The sequence below is a fragment of the Podospora anserina genome, chromosome 6 (assembly GCF_000226545.1).
Source record: "Podospora anserina S mat+ genomic DNA chromosome 6, supercontig 4".
NCBI classification, from domain to species: domain Eukaryota; kingdom Fungi; phylum Ascomycota; class Sordariomycetes; order Sordariales; family Podosporaceae; genus Podospora; species Podospora anserina.
The window spans coordinates 613,548-636,191 of record NW_003613579.1 but is presented as its reverse complement, the minus strand read 5'-3'; the positions used below and the strand labels follow the sequence as shown (position 1 = coordinate 636,191).

General features: G+C 48.7%; 7 protein-coding genes across 7 annotated transcripts; 2 read left to right on the top strand and 5 right to left on the bottom strand.

Annotated features, from left to right (window-relative positions):
• Positions 1 to 334: 334 nt before the first annotated feature.
• Positions 335 to 1,669, top strand: PODANS_6_10110 (uncharacterized protein; the record flags this gene model as incomplete). The annotated part of the gene is made up of 1 exon (XM_003437384.1): positions 335 to 1,669. A coding segment is annotated over one exon (1,335 nt), but the record flags the coding sequence as incomplete, so codon positions are not given.
• A 1,326-nt stretch (positions 1,670 to 2,995) lies between these two features.
• Positions 2,996 to 3,646, bottom strand: PODANS_6_10107 (uncharacterized protein; the record flags this gene model as incomplete). The annotated part of the gene is made up of 3 exons (XM_003437383.1): positions 2,996 to 3,192; positions 3,240 to 3,377; positions 3,496 to 3,646. 3 exons carry the CDS (start codon positions 3,644 to 3,646, stop codon positions 2,996 to 2,998), a joined length of 486 nt encoding a protein of 161 aa, XP_003437431.1.
• A 4,507-nt stretch (positions 3,647 to 8,153) lies between these two features.
• On the top strand, positions 8,154 to 13,472 carry PODANS_6_10100 (uncharacterized protein; the record flags this gene model as incomplete). The annotated part of the gene is made up of 1 exon (XM_003437382.1): positions 8,154 to 13,472. The coding sequence occupies one exon, from the start codon at positions 8,154 to 8,156 to the stop codon at positions 13,470 to 13,472; it is 5,319 nt and encodes a 1,772-aa protein (XP_003437430.1).
• A 124-nt stretch (positions 13,473 to 13,596) lies between these two features.
• PODANS_6_10090 (uncharacterized protein) lies at positions 13,597 to 16,105 on the bottom strand (the record flags this gene model as incomplete). Its single annotated transcript, XM_003437381.1, has 3 exons — positions 13,597 to 14,556; positions 14,765 to 15,042; positions 15,295 to 16,105. The coding sequence occupies 3 exons, from the start codon at positions 16,103 to 16,105 to the stop codon at positions 13,597 to 13,599; spliced, it is 2,049 nt and encodes a 682-aa protein (XP_003437429.1).
• Positions 16,106 to 16,478: 373 nt separating this feature from the next.
• On the bottom strand, positions 16,479 to 17,506 carry PODANS_6_10085 (uncharacterized protein; the record flags this gene model as incomplete). The annotated part of the gene is made up of 2 exons (XM_003437380.1): positions 16,479 to 16,837; positions 16,897 to 17,506. The coding sequence occupies 2 exons, from the start codon at positions 17,504 to 17,506 to the stop codon at positions 16,479 to 16,481; spliced, it is 969 nt and encodes a 322-aa protein (XP_003437428.1).
• A 717-nt stretch (positions 17,507 to 18,223) lies between these two features.
• PODANS_6_10080 (uncharacterized protein) lies at positions 18,224 to 18,880 on the bottom strand (the record flags this gene model as incomplete). The annotated part of the gene is made up of 3 exons (XM_003437379.1): positions 18,224 to 18,357; positions 18,431 to 18,783; positions 18,840 to 18,880. 3 exons carry the CDS (start codon positions 18,878 to 18,880, stop codon positions 18,224 to 18,226), a joined length of 528 nt encoding a protein of 175 aa, XP_003437427.1.
• Positions 18,881 to 19,473: 593 nt separating this feature from the next.
• Positions 19,474 to 20,379, bottom strand: PODANS_6_10070 (uncharacterized protein; the record flags this gene model as incomplete). The annotated part of the gene is made up of 1 exon (XM_003437378.1): positions 19,474 to 20,379. One exon carries the CDS (start codon positions 20,377 to 20,379, stop codon positions 19,474 to 19,476), a length of 906 nt encoding a protein of 301 aa, XP_003437426.1.
• Between the last annotated feature and the right edge of the window lie 2,265 nt (positions 20,380 to 22,644).

Genomic DNA, 22,644 nt, shown 5'->3' with positions numbered 1-22,644 from the left:
CTCCCCCCTCCCCCCACGTGTCTCATGGAGACATCCCAGCCCGCCCACTGGGGGGTCACGGTTAAGAGATTGCTAAATTTGTGGCGCTGACCGCCATAGCTCGAAAACTCGGCCGTTATCTACACAATCAGATACACACTGAGCTGGGGTTCTCGAGACTAATGCGCCCGCTGGCGCCAGCACCCGCTCGGCCGTCGCCAGGGAGCAGCGAACCCAGTAGCAACCTCCGGCCCGTGCCTGCCAAAACCAGAAGCCCGTGTATCAACTGCAGAGAGAGGAGGCGAAAGGTTAGTCTTGTGAGCCTTCCGTCCTCTTGTTGGCCCCATGCTGATGACGTGACTCTTTGAACGCCCAGTGCGATGGAAAACGCCCAACATGCACCGAATGCCTGCGTCGAGATGCTGTCTGCGTGTATGACAGACCCGAGGGTGCAACCCGAGTCGACCAGCTCAAAGCCGAAAACAGTGCTCTTACATCCCAGGTCTCCCGCTTGGAACGCGTCGTCGATGGACTTCGGTTGAGTACAGACCAAGATGCCGCGCTCTTGCTGGCGCGCCTCAAACTAGGAGACACGGTCGATCAGCTGGCCCATGCCGTGACTTCAGCTTCCGCATCCCTTTCGGCCATACCCGACATCGCCACGCGGGCAGTGACTCCTGGAAGTTCTATTCATCACGATGGAGTCGAGATCCAGCATTACCACCCGAATATGTTGTTGTCAACCACCCAGGAGGACTTCCTTGCTCCCACCTTCGACCGCAGCGAGTTTGGACACATTCCCTCAAATGTCTTGGCCGAGGAAATTGACCCGAGAGCTGGAAGCGTTGTTGTATTGCAGACTCCTCCCCAGCCTCATGCAGAGATTGACGGGGCTTCCGAGAAGACGCATACCGCCGGCGTGAAGATCGTGAAAATATGGCCATTTGCCGTCGGACTCCAGGGTGGGATAGCCTGGAACGCGCCTCGGCATATCCGAGACAACCTTCGGATTCATCCCAACATCCTCAGCGACCACGACAGGCTCGCCGCCCCGGGCACCATACCTCGCAGCCTGTTCGTGCCCCGTTGGAGCATGATGGTCGCCCATTCGGATTTCGACGGGACGTTGCGAGGGTTTCTGTTTGGCTTTCTTGCCGAGGCTCAGGCGAGGTTACAAGAGGCGTCGTCGCCAGAGGACGTGTTGGGTACACACGCACATGTGGGGGCCTTGTGCGACCGGGACCATTTCGAAAAGGCCCCGTTGCTGTCGCAATGGGCCGTCAGGGTTGTTCACAGCATCATGAGCGAGAGGCGTCGCTCCATGACGTCCTTTGGATTCATGTACGTACTGTTCTGGGTGACGCAGTGGATGATTATGCCGACCGAGGAACATTTCGAGTCGATACCCATGTGGCTCCGCCCGACGCCCAACCAGTACTTTATGCCACACCCGATGATCCTGGACTTTGTGATCTGGCCCGCTCTCCGGGAATATGTCGTCCAGTTCCCCTCGTTCCATGTCGGCATGGACTGGCTGGTGGTTCTATTCGACACCATCACCTGTGCGTGGCAAGGCACAGTGGAGGAAGCCCTGTGTCAAGACGAGTTAACCGGCGCGACGGATCTTACCTCTGAGGCAAAGGCAAGCTTGTTGTTAACGCCCTCGTGCCATCCGCGAGACCGTTGCTAACCAACCACATGTAGAACGTTGCCAGGCGGCTTGAGAGCTGGTCGCTCGGACCGGCATTCATACCATACATGTTCAATGCCGAGTCTCTTGTGTGCATCAGGCCAGCGTAAAGTGCCGCCTTGTCATCGTCATGGTCATGGGTCGAAGTGAGTCCCTGTTCGATCTTTACGTGATGGCTTGATGTAGACATGAAGATATGAAGACACCTGGGCTTCATAGGCAGGAACGGTCGTTGTTAAACCTTCGACCAGGGCATCTGACTGAGTCATGGCCCGACGCTGGGTGTCCTGCGATCCCGCGGAAAAAGCCAGCTGACCCAATCGGCTCTCTTAACGGCCCCTGTCGCTTCAAACGTGAAGAAATGACGTAACGGTGATGTAGACTGTACTGGGTAGAATAGCTAGATAAGGGACTTATCAATGAAGACTTGTGGTGCTATTTCACATGGGACAGACCGTCTCAGTCAAGCACCTCGAACCATCTGCTCTGCTAATTTCTGTTCACAGCCCGAGTCTTCGGCCCTCCACTGCACCGGCTCTGGCGCCGTAGGAGCCGGGGAAGAGCTCGTTGCCGATGGGGAGAAGGGGGAGCTTCCAGGGAGCGTCGTAGAATTTGCAGTCGTGACACGTGTGGGGGATGGTCTTGGAGGCGGGTTCGTTGGGGAGGTTGTGAACGTTTCGGTATGTCGATGGCTCTGGGAGCTGTCGGAACCAGCGGTCAAGCTTGGAACGGAATCCATCAGGCTCCGCATGCCGGCCGGTGGCCGTCGCACTTGCGTCTCTCTCTCCTGCAACTCTCACAGGCGCCATATCTGAGTGTCTTGCACGTTCTCTTGACGGGTAGAAGGGTGATGGGCGGAGGTGGGGGGCGTGGAAGGGACCTCGGGCGGGCCGTGGAAAAAGCGGCTGCAAAGACGCATGGTGAAACCCAGAGGCCATAGTCCTATCCCAAGCAGCTGTCTATCTTTGTCTGGGGACGTCTGCCCGCAGCAGCTGGTTGGTGGACCGCACGATTCCAAAGCATTGCACCTAACGCACTGTCTCATGTACAGCTTTAAACCCGCCGATGCTTGAATCCACATGTTTCTGGGGTGGCAGGTGTTTGGTTCTATGATGACCATCTCTTATTCGTATGGGTAGCCACTGTCTTCGACATATTCAGTTGCGCATAAATAGAGTTGGGCCACAAAGGCTAGACTGTGCGGACGGCGCGTGCATGGGCCATGACGTCACTGGCCGATGGTTGTAATGACCGAACCATACAACACACACAACTATTACTTTGTAACTACAGGATTATATAGGCTATTATGATTATTCCGCTCCATCACCTCGGATTCTCAACGCCGAACCAAATCACCCGCTGCCGCTTCGCATCCTCTCTCATCTCGTCGGTGAAGAGCAACGTCTTCCGGTACTCGACGTCTTCCAAGAGCTTTCTCTTCAGCTTTTGAAAATCCTCAATCGGGCCGCACGTCTCGTGGCTGCGAGCGTGGCATGGGACTTGTTGCTGTAGATCCGCGACTCGAGAAGGCTGAGAAGGTAGTTAAATGTATGCTTCGGCATCTCACCGGCGTTTCCCCACAGGCGACGTCTGAGATATCCCATGATCCTGAATTCCCGCTGCTGGAGTATGCCGAGTATGAGGGTATCCCATAACCCGGAGCGTTTTATCCTTTTCGAAATCTCATCGCGGTGGAAGTCGAGAACTGTTTGAAGTGCGGAATCACAGGCTTTGCTCACAAGGTCTGTGGGTGTTTGTAAAGAGTACGGTCAGTATCCTTCCTGGAACATCAGAAGCAGGAGACCCTGTGAGGCTCTACTTACCTCCCACGCAGAATTCATCTTCATCCCGCTCCCAAAGCGGTTCAACGTCGTCCACGCCGTAGTAGGTGTCGCTATGAAGGACATGATCCCATTCCTTCCTGTGCTTGGAGGAGTACATCAAATCGCCATGATCGTTAAGCGAGGAATGCATTGCCAATGCATGTAGCTCTGAGGCAAGGACGGGCTCATCTTCGACAAGCCATGCTGTATGGATCATTCAGCGCTTGTCGTATGGATATCGCACCCGCTTCTTTGAGATACATGTCATCCATTTGTTCAGAAATGGCTGGACTGTGACAACGGCTGGATATCAGGGCTTGGAACAGCAATTCAATTCAGTTAATAATCTTTAATGGCCTGAAAACCTTTAGTAAAGAAAAAGAAACCTAACAATATAAATAGATCTAAAAGACGTATATTTACTTATTACTTAGTAGTCTATACCCTATAGCTTTAAATTACTACTAAAACCTTTAGTATATTAAAAGAATCGATATTCTTTTAATAAATATAGAATATTTAATTATTTATTTTATTTTTAATTATATACTTTTAACGTTTAAATAAATAATAATTAAACTATAATTGTCACAGTTAACCCAACAGCAGGCCGCGCCACATGTGGGGCGCAGGACGTCTCTAGCCAATCATTAGAGGAGTCAGGAGACAGCCAATCAAGGCTGGACGAAAGTGCTATGGCGCCAAGACACACGAGCACTCTGCAGGATGCAAGATGCTACGAGTGATCAGAGGCATAGCACGACGAGCACTTTGCAGGATGCAATGTGCTATAGGTAATCGGGGCCGTAGTAGGGCGAGCACCTCAGGGCCCCAGGATCTATATATACGGAGGAACTGGCTAGTGTAGATAGATAGTTCCGCAGTATGTAATTCAGCTTGTATTTACGGTATCTAGTGTTTACATTAAAATATTTTGTTATGCACTGTTTAGCTGCACCGAACTAATTATTAGAAGTTACCTTTAACTAGTATCCCTTTTAAAGGTTCTATATAGGGGTTCGTCATAATAATCTACCCGACTAATAAATTAATATATTATTTTACTTCCGATTTATTATATATAATTTTAAATTAATAATAACTTTATAAGTAAATTTAAAAGTTTTTAAGTTTATTAAAATATTATAACGAACCCCTATATAAAACCTCTGAAAGGGATACTAGTTAAAAGTAACTTCTAATAATTTGTAACGAATCCCTATATAGAACCTCTGAAAGGGATACTAATTAAAGGTAACTTCTGACAATTGGTTCGGTGCAGCTAAACAGTGTACAATAAGATGTCTCAATGTAAATATAAAATACCGTGAATACAATTGTGAATTACATACTGCGGAACTATCTATTTACACTAGCCAGTTCCTCCGTATATATAGATCTTAATCCTCCAGGTACCTCTATACCTGGCTCACCACGGCTCACTTCTGCTAAGAGGTGAGCGCCCCACTATCCTGCAGCCCCGTCGTTATATTCTACTTAATTAGCCACTACGGCCGGCTGCAGTCTCCACTCTGCCTTGCTACATGGTTGGTCTATGACAATAAGAAAGCTTAAATGTTAGGGCTTAAAATAATAATTTAATTTAATTCCAAATCTACCTCAAAAAGAGGGACATACGGTGCGGTTGTGCTTCTGCTTTCACCCTCAGACCTTCCACAAAGAGGGATCTTTTCGAACAGGCTATGAAGGATAGCCAAGTCTGCCCCCATGGCATGGTTATCATTTTCAGGTAGATCCACAATCCATTTCGCGCAGGGATCGAACGGTTTCGAAGTAAACCAAGGGCCATATAGCATCTTCTGGAAAACCGGTGATGCGCGTCGTAACGTAGCCGAGCAGACCTGAAAGCGCGTCACGCTTTCTGACAGTTCCCCTGTGCCTCCCATCTCTCTGTGAGAGGCAGGGCCGATGTGAAGAAAAAGGTCGCCATCAGGGTCTATAACGTGCATAATAAGCGAGCGACGCAGACAAGCGAGCGACGCACTCTCCACCACCTTACTATAACTATCCTCAATTGCTAGACCACAACATTAAGAACCAACTACAATTACGTCAGAAACAGCTAAATCAGACCCTTCTGCAGCCTCCTGGCAAGTGCGGGCATTATGGCCAGGCTTGCCGCACACACTACAGCACTAAACCCTTCGTACGAGCCCCCCTAGCACTACCGCCATCCGGCTATATTCTTCCACTGCCTCCTCACCCACGGCCTTCTGGTCCAGTAGATCCTATACATCTTGCACAGTAAGTAATCCTCCGAGCCGTATACGTATTTTTTTAGCTCTCCGGTATTTATTTAATACTTTATTAGCCTTACGGAACGAAGCGTTCTCTAACTAAAGGAGGGCTACCTGGTATATTATAGTTATCGTACCCTTAGTAAGCTAGTTTATAGTAACTAATATCGAAGTCGGGAAACTATTTTAATAATTAATAATATAAATTTTAATAAACGTTAATTATAAATTAGTTTCTCGAAAGTTTTATAATATTTAAAATATTTAAGGTAGTACCGTGCCCGGCTTTAAGGATAGGGGTATAGGCGTACGAAGCTTTATATTTAATTTAAAAAGTACCTTCTTTAAATTGTATAGTATAAAGCTAGTACCTATAAAGCTACTTTATATATTTTTTTTTATTATAAAAGTAAAAAAAGTTTCGTGGAAAGTATAAAGAAACTCGAGTTTATTTATATAATTAATATATATATATATTAAGCTTTTAATCTAGCGGTTATATATTTATTTTAGTAACCTAAAATAATTAATATTAAATAATTAAAGGAAGTGGGAGGAGTATAGAGATATATAAAGCGTAATAATATTATTTTATTAATAATAATATTTAAATTTAATTAAATAGTAATTTTTATAACTATCGAAAATTAATAACCGGTATTTACTTTTCGTACGGGATATTATATAATAATTAAAATATTTAATTTAATTTAAATTTACCGGATTAATAATTTAATTATTATCGGTAATTATAATATATTAAATAAATAATAAATTATATTCGGTATATTAATTAATAAAGTAATATTATATAATTAAAATAATAAAGGGCGGGATAGTTTAACCGAAAATATTAATTCTTTAAATTACTATTACTTATTCGCGGTTATTAAACTAAACTAATTTTATTTTATTAAAGCTATTTAAAGTTATAATTATTATACTTACGAAATAATATTTATTATAAACCTAATCTCGTCGAAATTATAAATATTATTATTTATAATACTATATTTAGCTTTAGTATTCCGTATAAATATAAACTACTTAATAATAACCTTTAAATCCTCGCACTTAGCCCTCTAATAGTTATATTTACGCGTAAAACGCGTACGGAACTGTAGCTAGCGTTTAATAAAGTTATAGGCCCAGCGTTTACTAATAGAAGGCGCGTCGCGTACGCGTAGCAGTTGGTTGGCTATATCTTCCACACCACTTAATCTAGGTGGGACAGCGCGTGCAGATAGCTCAAGGACGTACTGAACTATCGTCTTCTCCTCCAGATCCGTTAAATTACGTGAGTTGGCCGGAATATCGCGTCGTATTGGTCGGCTATTACGCCTATAGCGGAGGGTTGCTTTTGGGACGTTATATAACTTAGCTGCAGTGCGGATACTAAGATCCTCCTTATTTTGAATAGCTTCGAGGGCAAGAAGAAGTCTCGCTTCTTTTGAAGGGCCGTCCATGGTTGTTGGTGGTGAATTGTAGTAGAAGATATTGAAGAGACGCGTTGTGGTGGAGAGTGCGTCGCTCGCTTATCTGCGTCGCTCGCTTATCATACACGTTAATCTCTTCCTGATAACACGTTTTGAGACATTCTGAGATGTTGTCGTTGACGTCCATGTAATAGTCGATGTCAGACATGATGAGGCAAATGTATCTGTGGGGATAAAAATAAAGCGAAAAAGGCCACGGCTGATGATTCGACACTACTTCAAGAGGAGAGTTGAAAATATCTGCTTTGAAGTGTTTGAAGTGTGGAGAAAAAATCCATTTGAGCGGTCCACACGTGTGTTGGTAGATCTGCGCCAAAACAATGATTCCGACCATCATGGGATCTGCATTCATAATCATCCTGCTCCATGCGCCGACACCTACACATCCATTCTTCATCTCTTGTGTTTCAGATCACAACAACGATGACTGATCCAAGTGCTCCGTAACACAAATTGCTTTGAACAAACCATCGGGACTCTTCGGCCCCACCACCATGACAGGGAATGCCTGAGCACGCCAAGGATCACAAATTTAGAGCCTTACTCAGCAACACGATGCTCGGGGTATTTTCGACTCATACTCTGACCTAACCGGGCGAGTCCTTCGGTGAGCGGCGCACATCATGGGGTTGAGTTTGGCTAATAAGATCCCTCGTCAGTAGGATCTGACTGGAACTAAGCACTCCCGAGGTCTCACCTCAGCACCATGCTTTCGCTTGGATGCTTCCAGTTCACCCCGTGAGACATCACTTTCACCTTGTCTGGTACTGTCAGCCACAGCTAAAAGCCAGAAGAACAGGTATATAGGTACGGCAGGGGAGCACGCCTTGCGATATCCTGTATCAGGTAGAGAGCTCACTCATGCCACTACCCACCCACTCTCTCCATCACTTGATCTGACAACATGTCAGCCTCTGTCTACAACCATGCTCACCCGTTGCTGGGCATCGCGGTGCCTGATCCACTCGGACCGGGCGTCACCTGGCGTAATACACTGGTTATTTCTGAGCTCCTCTCTCGCCTAGGCCACCATGAAGAGTTGTTTCCGATCCTGTTTCCAGTCGTCGGTTATGTCAAACTGGTGGCCGAGGCGTCTCTCTTATTCCTAAACCCAAGGATTCTACGCAAATTCGAACTCGACGAATTTCATCTCCAGCAGGATATTACTCTGGGACAGAAAGAGGACAAGATTAGCCTTGAACTGGAGCTCCAGTCTACGGGTAGTCATGAGCGAGACGGAGAGAGAACTGACTTCGTCAGCTTTCGAATCCGGAGCAGGAATGCCGACAGCGAAAATGTGGCCAAACAGCTCAATTCACTTGGCTGCGTTTGTTTGAGGAGCTCGATTCATCGTCCAGCATTGCCTGCCACGGGCCTTTCCCATTCAGATACACCAACCAACGCCAGTGCCAACCAGACTTCTAGACCGAAAGTTCTCAAGACTCTTCCAATGTCATACGGTCAGTCCGGCTTCTGGTTTATGACCCAGCTTGTTGAGGACCCGACATTCTTCAATGGCACCGTCACCTTCCTGATCACGACTAAAACCAAGCTCGATGTTGAGGTACTTTCGCGGATAGTCGATGAGATGGCTATGCAACATGAAGGGCTCCGAACTGCCTTCTTCACTGACCCGGAGACTCGCCAGCTTTTTCAGGGGGTTCTGAGCAAATCTCCACTTCGTTTGGAAACCAAAACCATCACATCCCCGGCACAAGTTCGCTCAGAGATCGAGTCCCTCAACAGACACGTGTATGATATCACCCACGGCCAGTTTCTCCGTCTTTTGCTACTTGCTGAGTCTCCAACCCGACATCACCTCATCGTTGGTTACCATCACATCAACATGGATGGAATGAGCATGCTGGCCTTGACTGAACACATAAGGCTGGCCTACAGGGGACAACTCCTGCCGCCACCATTTCAGCAAAACGAGTTCTCTACGCGACAGCGTGAGAGATTGGAGGCAGGACAGCATACAGAGGATATACTGTTCTGGAAAAACGAGTTTGAAGACCTTCCAGAGATCTTGCCGATTCTTCCGATGTCGCCAAATACCACAGTTCGATCATCACGACCAATTATAAGAACGACATACCGCCATGTGCGAGCTGAAACCAGGCTGAAGCCCGCAATCACGACCAAGCTTTTAGAGCTACGCAAACAAGGCCATCTTCAGTCCCCCTTCGTCCTGTACCTCACCATCCTCCAAATCCTCCTCGGTCGACTGGCCCAAACAGATGATGTGTGCATCGGTGTTGCCAGTGCAAACAGGCAGAATGATGCAGAATCTATGGACAGCATCGGTATCTTCCTGAACTTATTCGCACTGAGACTGCGTTCAGATCTCTCCAAACCTTTTGTCGACCTCCTCCAAGAGAACAAGACCAAGGCACTGGCCGGGCTGAAACATTCGGCTGTCCCATTTGACGTCGTGCTTGATGAGGTCGGTGCTGTTCGCCATCCTTCTCACAGCCCGCTGTTCCAAGCCTTCATCAACTACATTCCAGTCGCAGAGGACAGGCCCTTCGGAGCTGATGGCACGATCAAGAACAGCAATTACGAGATTGGAGAGACGATATACGATATTATGTTGGCTGTCATTAATCCGCCGGCAGGTGATCCATGGATCGCGATCATGGTTCAGAAAGAGCTTTACACTCAACAGGAAGCGCAAATCTTGCTCGATTGCTTTCTTAATCTCATGGAAGCATTCACTGATGACATTCATCTTTCGGGCCGAGCGCCACAGATGTTCAGCGACGTTGCTGTTCAAGACGCGACCAAGCTCGGCCAGGGAGTCAGCCTCGACATGGACTTTGATTCGTTGATCAGTCAACTCGATAGTATATCGGCCGAGCGTGCTCAGCAAATTGCGCTCAATGATACCCAAGGGTCCATGGTTTCCTATAAAGACATGATGGCAAGGTCGACCCAGATTGCTCACGCACTTTCCATGTCATCAAACGTGGTACCAGAATCGAGAATCGGAGTCCTTCAAGAGCCAACCATCGATTGGATTTGTTCCATGCTCGGGATCTGGAGATTTGGCGGGAGCTATGTGCCTCTCGAAGCCACACAAGGAGCTGGGCGACTCAAGTCGATTGTTCGTGATGCCGACCTCGCCGCTGTTCTAATTCACCATACCACCCGCACCCTCTGCACAGAGATATTTACAGACGAACCACTGGTTATTCAACCGGTCATCCTGGACATCAACAGCCTTGACAATTTTTCTGGTGCTTTCAATGGATTCTACCACGCAAAACCTTCCGATGAGGCCATCGTCCTGTACACCAGTGGCTCGACTGGCGTGCCCAAAGGCATTTCTCTCCCCCATCGCATGATAACCAACACCATCAACGGTTTCCTCCACGTCTTCCCGATGAAGCCACAGACGGTCCTCCAGCAGATTGCTCTCAGCTTTGATGTGTCTTGGTGGCAGACTTTGCTTGGACTTGCAACAGGCGGCTCAGTGTTTGTCGCAGGCAAAGACGCTCGTCGAGATCCATTGGCGCTAACCGACCTGATAGTATCTCAAGGCATCACTCTAACTCTTGCGGTTCCTTCAGAGGCCGTGTCATGGCTCCAACATGGCGTAGGCTTTGATAAGCTACGCCAGTCATCTTGGGAGCACCACATTTCTGCTGGCGAGGCCATCGGTCCCAATCTAATCAAGTTGTTGAGAGCTTTGCAGAAACCGGACCTTCGTTTCATCAACGCATATGGCCCAGCAGAGACCATTATTCCCCATGCTTTTGAAGTGCCTTATCTGGACCTCGATCTATCACCTGTCATTCCTATTGGGAAGGTGCTGCCCAATTACAGCGTTTACATCATGGATGAGAACAACCACCCGTTACCAGCTGGTGTCCCAGGGCAGATCGTCATTGGAGGAGCAGGTGTTGCTTCTGGGTACATCAAGCAGCCTGAGCTTACTGCTGCTCGGTTTCCAAATGACCCCCTTGCCAACCCTCGGGCTGTAGCTAACGGGTGGACACAAGCGCATTTGAGCGGTGACCGAGGATACATGCGTGAAGATGGTGTGTTTGTTACTCTAGGACGAATGAATGGTGACACCCAGGTCAAGCTGAGAGGTCAGCGGTTTGAGCTGCGAGAGGTTGAAGCAGCTATGGTGTTTGCCGGGAAGGGTGATATTGTGGAGGCTGTCTGTCATGTTCGTCATCGGGGAGACGACAAAGATGCTGCCAGTGCGTTCCTTGTTTCGCATGTGATATTGTCATCCGAAGTGCAAAGGAGATATGGAGGTGCTACCGGGCCAGGTGTTGACAAGAGACTAAAAGAGATTGTCTCTGATCTTACGACACTGCCGCAGTACATGCGTCCCTCGGTGGTAGTAGCATTACCGGCTATGCCCTTGAGTCATCATGGGAAGGTGGATAGAAAATTCCTTTCGAGGGCGCCTCTCACCAGAGAGGGGGGCAGAATACCGGTTCCAAGTACCGCCAGACCGTCAACTGGGGCCAGAATATCGCACAACACACCCCTAATGACGAGCCATAAGACTGCCACTCCAAAGCTAGCCAGTAGAGAACCAGGTGCTGGCTCTTTTCTTCCCGAGATGAAAGCGATTTGGAGAGAGGTGTTGGGTGAACTCGTCGCTGACCAACAACTGGACCCCAACTCAGATTTCTTTCTTGTTGGCGGCAACTCGCTGTTGCTCATCAATGTCAAGAACAAGATTAAAGAGCGAACAGGTCACAATATACCATTACCGAATCTGTTTCAAGACAGCACACTCGGCAAGATGGCTGCTGTGGTGCCCATAAGAACTGCCCATGCTCTTCGAGTTCAGCCGCCGGCAAAGACTGAACAACAAAGCAACACCCAAGACAAGTTGAAGCAGATCTGGGCCTCGGTCCTAGGTGGCCTAGTGGACGGAACGACCATGGGGCCAGACACAGACTTCTTTCTTGTTGGTGGCAACTCGTTGTTGTTGATGAGCATCCAGAGAGAGGTCAACAAAGCTTTTGGCGCCCTCCTTCCACTGCCAAAGCTTTTCGAGGCAAACACCCTGGCCAAGATGTCGACACTTCTAGACGCTAGCCTCGCCGCCGCAAGACCTGTCAACTTTCCAAAGCCTGAAACCATCAACTGGAACGACGAAGTGGCCTTCAAAGAAAGCTTCACGAAAATCACCAGCCTACCTTACCCCCCCCCAGTAACAAACATAACAATCATCCTAACCGGCGCCACCGGTTTTCTCGGCCGTCATCTCCTCAACCGCCTCCTCCCCAACCCCCTCATAACCAAAATCCACTGCCTCGCCGTCCGAAACCCCTCCAAAACCCCCCCTAATATCCTCTCCCACCCCAAAATAACCATCTACCCCGGCGACCTCCGCGATCCAAACCTCAGCCTCCCCCCCTCGACCACCTCCCAAATCTTCACCCCCACCACCCCAACAACCAAGATCATAATCCTCCACAACGGCGCCGAAATCAACCACCTCCGCCCTTACCCCTCCCTACGCGCCCCAAACCTCCTCTCAACCAAAACACTCATCAACCTCACCCTCCAGTTCTCCCTCCAAAACCACCCCCCTCCAACATTCCACTTCATCTCCACCGCCGGCATAGCTCAACTAGGCACCACCGACCTCTACGAACAACCACTTTTGCTATCCCAACCCCCTGACAGAACCGAAAACGGCTACATCCTCTCCAAGTACGCCTCTGAGCAATACCTCGCCAATGCCCACAGGGAGTCCGGTTTGCAAGTGGTGATCCACAGACCTTGTTACATCCTTGGTGAGGACGCTCCAGAGTTGGATGTAATGCATAATATTCTTTCCTACTCTGAGAAACTACACTCGGTGCCCAAAATGCCGGCTGTGGAGCGGTGGTTGCAGTTTGTTGGTGTGGAGGAGGTGACGAGGGATATTGTTGGTAATGTCCTTGATGTTGAGACAAAGGGGGTGAGATACAGGAACCACTGCGGAGACGAGGGGAACTGCGTGAGGTTGGATCGGTTGGGGGATTATTTGACAAGAAAGCATGGGGGAAAAGTGAGGTTTCAAGAGGTAGAGGCGGAGAGGTGGTTGCAAGAGGCGGAACGGGTGGGGTTGCCCAGGGAGGTGGGAGGATATTTGAGGGATTTGATAGGACGGAATAGAGGGGATGGTAGGCTTTGGGTTGTGCCGAAAGTGTTGAAGGGGAAAACAGGGGGAAGGGTGGGGTGGAGGAGGAAGGAGAGGTTGTGACTGAAGTGTTGTTTTGTATTAAGGTGCTGTCTACCATTATGTCTTTCCTTACTATATCTGTTCTTTTCTATGTATACACGCTGTGTATGAGTCTTTGATCAACACCACATCTTCGCTTCACAATCTACCTGCACCTAAGCTGACGACATCCGTTCATGTTTTGACGCCCGCCTCTGCCTCCTCCTAGTCCTTCGAGCCCTTCAAGCCCGCCCATTGCTTCGAGTAGTCCTGTTAGCTCTCCTAGATCTCCTAGCCCTTCCGGTCCTGCGGACCCTCCTCGACCTCCTAAGGTTCCTCGGGCTCCTCCATGTCCTCTTCGCCCTAATTGTCCCAGTACTCTTCCCATCTGCTCCTCCACTTCTCTCACCAGCCCATCAATTCCTCGTCCTTGCCTCGCTCCTCTCGCGGCAACCTGCCACATTCCGGCGTACGCATCCATCAACTCCTGGCCTTGCAATCGCGGACTGCCCCCACCCCGGGTAGTGTTGCGAAGTCTCTCGGTAAAACCAGCCGTGCCATCGCTGTAATCGCTGTCATAGTCCTCATCATAGTCCTTATCCCATTCGCCGTCCATGTTCGCAGAGTTCAGGATGCCCCTGCTGGCGCCGACGCCGTTGTAATGGGACTGAGATGCAGGGTGCGGATCATCGGGGATGACCTTTCTCATCTTTGCCATTGCGTGGAACACATCAATCCCGTTCTTGGCCTGGGCACGCTCCACCTCTCCGTTCTCGCCTCCATAGATGTCAAGGTAGACCTGGGCTGCTTTGTGGAACAGGTCTGTGCCGGGGAGCCGTTGGGAGGTGGTGATGTTTCCGTGGATCGTGCCCTGGTCGCCGATGAGGGAACGGAAGACGTATCCAACCAGGAAGGGCAACTGATATACCTTCTCGATGTACCTGGGGCCAAGCCACTTGAGCATGTCGCCTTCGATGGCCGTCTTGAGCTTACGCAGCAAGGTCCAGCAGATGCGATGGCCAAGGAAGTAATCCGGCTCCTGCGGCGGGATTTCTGCTTCAAGGGCATGAGCCAAGACGTCAATGAGGTGGACTGAGGAGCCAGGCACGCTCTTTTTGCTGGTGGGCTTCTAGTCTCCATACAGGATAGCGTGGACGTCTTCTGCGTTGAGGTTAATCCGGCTAGAGTCGGGACGGAATCTGCCCCTGAAGACCCTGTTGACACGCCCTTGTTGCGGGTGTTGGGGGTGAAGTTGCCAGCGGAGAATCCCATGACGAGACAAGAGCTGCTTGTGGTATTCTTTAATGTTGGATGGGGCCTTGCCAATAAAGAACTTGTCCAAACACAGTTCCATGCCGTCCCACTTCTTGTCTTGGGGAATCAGACCCCTCAGCTTGGAGCGCGTTGTATAGATGGCCGGTGTACAAAACACTGCCAAACGACCGCTCGAGCCGTGTACCAAGGAAGTGTAGCTGGTTTCGCATGTCGGAGACCCAGAGGCCGCAGTACAACGGGTGACGCTTGAGAAAGACTGTTGGCTTGACGTTGACACCGGCGGCGGCGAGCCCGGCATTGATGATGTTGTCGCCCTCCAGCCAAAAAGATAGCAACCCTTTGAAGTCTGTCCGCAGCCTTCTCTCATTCCTTGTCCCATCCGGCAATCTTAAGCTGAGTCGGCGTCTTGCGATGTTCGGTGTGGTCTTTGATGGTTTGACACACAAGGTGGTCAAAGGCTACCATCTCGCACCACGGATGATCAATCTCATCACCAAGAAGCCTGACAACATCGAGATGGAGCGACGCCGCAAGAATCAACCACAGTGGCATGGGGTCGTCCCCCAATCCATCCACAGTCATTAGATACATGCCTCGGCTGAGCTCATCCACGACAGGCGACACCGTGTTGAACGCCTTGTCACGCTGGTTATTGTCCCCCATCTTGCCAAGACGATCAAATTCCGGGACACAGCTCCAGAAACGCAGCGCGGTCCTGTTCGAATCTTCTCTGCTGAGAAAGAGTTTCGTATGCAATAGTCTTGTCGTACCACCCAATTATAGGACATGGTAGCAGTGTCTCCATGCTTGTCAGACATGGCGAGCCAGCCGCCCACCAGGATGCCGGCGTTGATCATGCACGTGTCCAACACCGAGTACAGTACCATGTCGAACGGGTACGAGCCCTGCACGCTGGGCTTCGGCTCGACCTGTCCCATGAGCGCATGGATGGACAGAGCGAGCTTTTCAAGCATGCCGTTCATGTGGCCGTGCTCCTTGAACAGATGGGACACCTCCTCTGTCTCGTCAAGCCCCTTCTTGGAGGTGGACTGCCAGAAGAGAGGCTTAAGGGTATCGCGGACCTTCTCGAGCACGCCGACAAAGAACTTGTGCTTTTCATCGGCCGTCATGTTGAGAGTAGCCCCTGACTTTTCAAGAAGAGGCAAACCCCTTGCGGACATTGATGGCGCGCTCAATGGCCTTGCTGAAGGTGGTGGGCACATCGACTGATGGCTTTGCCTTGTCCTTGTGATGATCAACAATGAACTGAGCGAGGTGGTGGACTTGAGGAGCTCATCCGGACAGCCAAACATCATTCCCGTCTGGGCCAGCCATGACGCAACGATGTCGGTGTCCTGTTTGTACTGCTGATACGTGCTTGTAAGGCTGGAGGGTAACATTTTGGATACCGTGATGGGACAAGGCGAGAATCACAGTGAGGTCAAATGGGATGATGTGGTGGGGTTTTAAGTTCCCGACTGCGCGCGACTCAGCGGGTGGGTGGAGGTGTCAGGGGTTGTGGTGACAGCAATCCCCCTCAGTCTTTCCATTTCCGTGAGTTGCTGCCCAACCCGTGACATTTCTCCGACTCCGAACCCATCCCGAGTCGGGTCCGTCGACTGTTCGCCAACCAATTACAACCTTAAAAACAAACAAGAAAGAGGAAAAAGAACAAAAAGAAAACGGAATATAAATTACATTGAAGTAAGGTATATACACCCAGAGTGTCCCAAAGAGTTAACCAGGCCCAAAAAAAAAGTCAACAAAAGAATATCAGTCCTTCTTGGCAGCCTGCTTAATCACAATGGCGGCGTGGCTGACCGTAGTATCACCAATGCTGGATCTCAAGCTCTTCTCCTCGGTCTGCTCGCCGCTCTTGAAGTAACAGTTTCCCCTCGACTGCTTCCTTGCCGACTCCTTCTTGTCCGTCCATTTTGGCACAAAGTTGACCGCAGAGCACGTTACATTGACCCTGTTCTTGTCAGAAACATCCGAGAAGGCGTAGGGCAAAGCCTGGGACCAGCTTGCACACGCCTCCAGACATGTTTCAAAGTCGGGGGTGTGCATTGCGTAGATGGGGACAGAGGTGGTCTTTTGGTTGCAGTACCGTCTGAACACAACATTGCCGTACACTGCACACTTGTTAGCATCACGAGCCATACCATGGGGGACCAAGGGTGACAAAACATACAGCTGGTGGTGTAATCCTTCCCGGTAAATGACTCTGGTCGGTCATTGCATCCATTGGAGACATCCTCTATCAAGAAAGCAGACGTGGAAGAAGAGCCATCCGACGAGCCAGTTCCCGTAGCACTGGGCGCAGCCACTGTGACTGTCACGGTCTCCTTTTCTGATGCTGCCACTTCGTTGCTGCTGTTGCTGCCGTCGGATGACGACTGAACAGTCTGAAGTTCAGCGGTCATGCTCGCTATTTGTGCGTCCTTGTCGTTTGCTTTCTTGGCCATCAGCCCCGTTGTTGCTGCCAATGCGATCACCGCTACCGCGAGAATGCCGACCAGGACCGACAGGATCGTGACCTTTTGATTTGGACCTGGAGATGCTGTTTCCGAGAACTCGGGAGCCGAAGGCTGCACAACGGCCACCGCTCTGGCTGTTTCACTGTACGGCTTGAACCCTTGCTCGTACGCTGGTGGAGAGTGGGCCGCCGTCCCTCCTCCGCCTCCTACTCTGGTGTGATTCTGTGTCACAACCTCGGGAGCGCTTGTTGAGTTGTCAGCTACCTCAGGAAGGACTGAGTACTCGGTCGCTGGTTGGCCATATTGGTGTTGATAGTTGGCCATTTTCCTTCACTTGCCGTTACCCAAGAGCTTTCCGCCGCGTGGTTGTCGTCGTTCCTATGGGTCGTTGGTGGTAAACGGTGAAAGAGAAGAGTCAGGACTAGCTCAGGGGATATTTTTGTTTTTAAGAGCTCGTAACCATGCCGCTGACAACGCGGGAGGGTGGTGGTGGGTCAAGCGGGTTATCACATTGTTTCGGAATAGCGTCATTGCTGCGAACATCGCTAAGGCTTACTGTGCTCCTCGCTTCAGTGCTTGGCCTGGGCTATTCGGACGCCATCCCGGGGTGTAGTGCATGATCAACATTTGATCCGCTGAGGGGCGCGCCGTAGGGCTCAGAGAACTGTGGTCGGTGGCTTCATGGCCTGGTGTGAGTAGACCCGCAGTCCATCAAGATAGACTCATGATTCCAAATGTTAGGTCTTTCAAGAATCCGGCAAACATGAACTTCAAGCTCGAAATATTAGCAGTTTAATGAGGTAGCAGTCTCGATTCGATGAAGCAGGGACCGGCCAAAACAGGCAGGGATCGGACTTTGCATTCGCCAAGGCGGCGGTGGACGCAGGATCCGAGAAATTTCAGCCTGTCAGATACCGTTCGAGGTTCAGTCTGCTAGTCCAGTTTCCTTATTTATTTATATGCATCAATAGGGGAGACAGAGAATCTGGTCTCTTCAAGAGCCAAAAAAGTTGCGGCCGTGATATTTGGAGGACTGAATAGCTACCACAGCCTAAAGGGCGATAACCTTCTCCCACCACTGGTGCTGATTGTCACTGTACCCGTGGTAGTAGGCGTCCCCGTAGGCCCAACCCCTTCACCTGTCTCGGTGACTGTCGGGGTGCCACTTGCGTCGCCTGTTGAATCATCATTGTTAGCGAGTACCCGTCATCCACTGGATAGCGATACACTGCAGGAAGGTCTCCGAACCTGTCGTAGCGTCCTCACCACCAGTGATGGCGCTCTCCCCTCCGTCCGTTATCGACGGCAGCGGTACCGGTGGTCCAGACTCACATTGATCTGCCTGGGCAGTCACCACCTGATACAGCGTCTTGCATCCACCCAACTGGTCACACCCCCCTTCGCATGGGTACCCGCTGAAAACCGTCGCTGGGATCTCTGGGCATCCGGAGCATCCTACTGTTACTTCTGCTGTGGTGATGCAAGCCAGAGTCATACATGTTGAGCAGATGTCAGTAACAGATAGGACGGCAGGGCAGCCAGAGACGGTGGGGATAGAAGGAGCCGCGGTGATTTGGGCTTGGGAGGTCGAGAAGCTAACACTGTGATTTTGTTAATTTTCTGGGCCAGGGTCGTTGTAGGGAGATGAGTGACCTACATGGCCGCAAGGACCGTTAGGGTAGTGAAAAGCAGATACATATTCTAGTGGGCAGGCACTCAATACAAAGAGATGCTTTTTGTGAGAAATAACGATGGTGGCGGTATGGAATATGATATGAATGAATGCGGGTTGAGGTCAAGTGGAGGATACGTCATGGTGCGACAAACACTCCATAAAATTTATCTCAAGGAGGCACCTGGTCACTCCCCAATCCCCATTCGCCGGAAAACAGCTGCCCATAGGCCAATCCGATTAGTGGTGTGCAGTGCAACAGTAGCAGTGTAGGGCGGGGTAGAAAGATGCCTGGTTTCACAAAGCAAAAGGTCTCGGCACCTTCCCGTTTTATGTGAACCAACAACCAGATCGACCCCTTGCCCCCGCGGCAAGTTGGGGAGATCTGACATTTCCGAATATGTATGAGAGCAACAGCGAATAAGATGACCTTGATCAATTCGAAAAAGGAAGGAGTTGGTAAGACGAGGCGCACTCTCGTAACCAACAAAGAATACTCCGTAATCCTGGTCCAGCAAACCTCTTTGCTGTGGACTCGTGTTGCCATCAGTTTTCGATCTTGCTTTTACATTGGCCTATTGAAAACAAGCCCGGTCTTCGACATTGATGAGCGCCTCGTTCAACTCTCAAACACCGCCCCCGCCGCCTTCTTGATCGCCTCTGCCGCAGCCAAAAACACCTGCGGCCCGACACTCACCCTCGCCGCCCCCATCTGCCCCAGCTCCCCCGTGGTCAACTGGCCCCCGAGTCGGCAACTCACATTCACCCTCCCCCCTAGCTCGTCAATCACCTTTTGAACATCGGCCTTCTCCATCTCCTTGTTCCTCGGCCAGAAAATAAACACCGTCTCTGCCCCTCCCTCATCAAGATACCTCTTCCCACATCTAATCGACTCGTCCAAGCTCCCACCCATCAAGAATGTATCCGACCTCGCATTCACCACAAAGTCCACCACCCCAAGCTCTCTTGCCGTCCTAATAACAGTCTTGATCCTCTCGATTGCCTCATCCTCCGGTACCATATCCCCAGAGGTGCTTTCATGCCAGGTATCCTCCAGGTTCACACCCACAGCTCCAAGCTCGAGTATCACCTTTTCAATGACAGATCTAAGTTCTGCGTGGTCTCCTGGCCCGGCATAGCCATCTTGGATATCCACTGTCAATGGTAGGTTGAACTCGTGAGCCACGGCAGCGATGGGACGGCAAAGAGAGATGTTGTCTTCCAACGTGAGTGTTTCATCGGCTTTGCCTATGGATAGTGCCAGTGCGTAGGAGGCTGTCGCTAGGGCTCTGCATCCCGGGAGAGAGGCGATGATGCGGGCTGAGGTGGCATCGTAGGCGTTGGCGAGGAGCAGAGGTTTGGTTGGGGTGTGGTGAAGGGATTTGAAAAGCGTTGCTTTGGAAGCGGTGGCGGCTGTTCTGGTGACTGGCATGGTGGAGGGATTCAGAGCTGGGATGGTAGCGGTGGTGTCAGGGCGAGGAGCAGTTGACAGGAGCTCCGATGTGCGGAACGTTGTATCGTTCATTGTTTGCCGAAGCTACCCGGTTACAGCGTGAAGATGTCATCCAAAGGGCGTATTAGAGAACCTGGTGCTACCTGACCCATTCGCTGCCCGTTATTATCACACGTCAACGAACCAATCGGTCACACCACGGCCTAATAGCCACCTACACATCGAGAACCAGTGGCTGGAAGTGAGGCAATTAAGAAGGTAGCATACGGCTATTATAGAAATATTATTAATTAACTAAATATATTAGGTCTTAGTAATAGCTTAAAGCTATTAAAATAAGGACCACCCGGAAATAAATAAATATATATTCTGAAGACCCTCTATATTTTTAATATCTTTACTTCCATTATTTACTTTAAAACTATTAAAAACTATTAATTAAATTAAACTACAATTTTAAACTTTAATATTTAACCCTTATTATATATAGTTTTTCAAATAATTAAAAATTATAGATACTGTCACGGTTCTGGAAGACAGTGGGGCCACGAGAGACCAATCAGGACTGGACCGAGCGATCGAGCGGGGCTCACGGTCCGAGTGGACGGAACGGACCAATAAGATAGGGACCGGGGACCGCGGCGGGGCTTACGGTCCACGGTCTAGTATCGGCCAATCAGGAGTGGACCGAGGACCGTCTGTAAGTTAACGGTCCACGGTCCTAAGGTCTATATATACGGAGGAACTAGCTAGTGTAGATAGATAGTTCCGCAGTATGCAATTCACAGTTATATTCACGGCATCTTATATTTACATCGAGATATCTTATTGTGCACTGTTTAGCTACACCGAACTAATTATCAGAAGTTACCTTTAACCAATATCCCTTTCAGAGGTTCTGTACAGGGGTTCGTTATAGTTACCTACTTATATCTACTATATTATTATAATAAACCTCTATCTAGAACCTCTGAAAAAGATACTAGTTAAAGGCATTTCTAAATAATCCTAATTCGGTATAGCTAAATAGTATATAATAAATAGCTTATTTTAATTATAATAATTAAAATACTAATGATTATTACTTATATTATATACTATAAAACTATTTATTTACAATAGCCTATTTCTCCGTCTATATAAACTTACGGGTCTTCTAAATTCTTATCCCTTAGTAATAATCCCGCGCTAAATTATTAACTTTTAATAAAAATCTTATAAATAAAGCTATTTTTTATCCTAATTAGTTCTACTAACGACTAGCTATATTAGTTTAGGGTACGGCTATAGGCCTAAGAGTATAAGTAAGGAAGCGGGGCGCTTAGAGGACTTAGGGGTTTAGGGGGGCTATATATATAAGTAGTTTGCTTCGGACATTCTATTTTAGATAGATTATCGACTTTTATTTTTCTTTGTATTTTGTGCCTTGCACGCGTGCAGGCAATTCTGGCCCTCTGATCAGGCTAATCCGGTGCTTATTATGTGGCTTGCGAGCCCATAGTGTCTTTTCTTTGTCCTACGTGAAGTGCGGCCTACGAGCGAGTTACTATTACGTAAGTGTATTTATTCTGAGACCTGTTAAAGGTATATTTATAGTGTTATAGTTATTTTGTGTGTTTTCTCACTATTTTAATATATATTGTATTTCGTATATAAATCGTTTTATTTATTAATTTAATTATAATATAATACTCTTCCTTTTATATTAAAGTGCCGTCGATTTTAATTTTAAAATTATTTCTTATTTTTTTATTTTTTTACTTATAAATATATTAATTAGTTTTCTTTATTTTTATAACGAACCCCTATCCAGAACCTCTAAAAGGGATACTAGTTAAAGGCACTTCTAAACAGTTCTAGTTCGGTATAGCTAGACAGTATACAATAAATAGCTTATCTTAATTATAATAGCTAAAATACTACGATTGTAACTTATATTGCATACTGCGGAACTATCTATTTACACTAGCCAATTCCTTCGTATATACATAAGCCTAAGGACCGTGGACCGTTAACTTCTAGACTGTGACAATCGGCCTTTTATCATATATATTAACGAAACAACACACTTCGTATTTGGCCCACCAGCGAAAAACTATTTATATAGGAGGCCGAGGGGAGTAAGGGAAGTAAAAGAAGCAGATAGTTCCGCAGTATGTAATACAAGTCACATTCGTTAGTATATTTACTATTGTAATTAAAATAAGCCATTGTTGTGCACTATTTAGCTGCACCACACTAGATTGTCTAAAAGCGCCTTTAACTAGTATCCCTTTCAGAGGTTCTGAATAGGGGTTCATCACACCCTGTTATATTTCTTAGTATTTTACCTTTCTT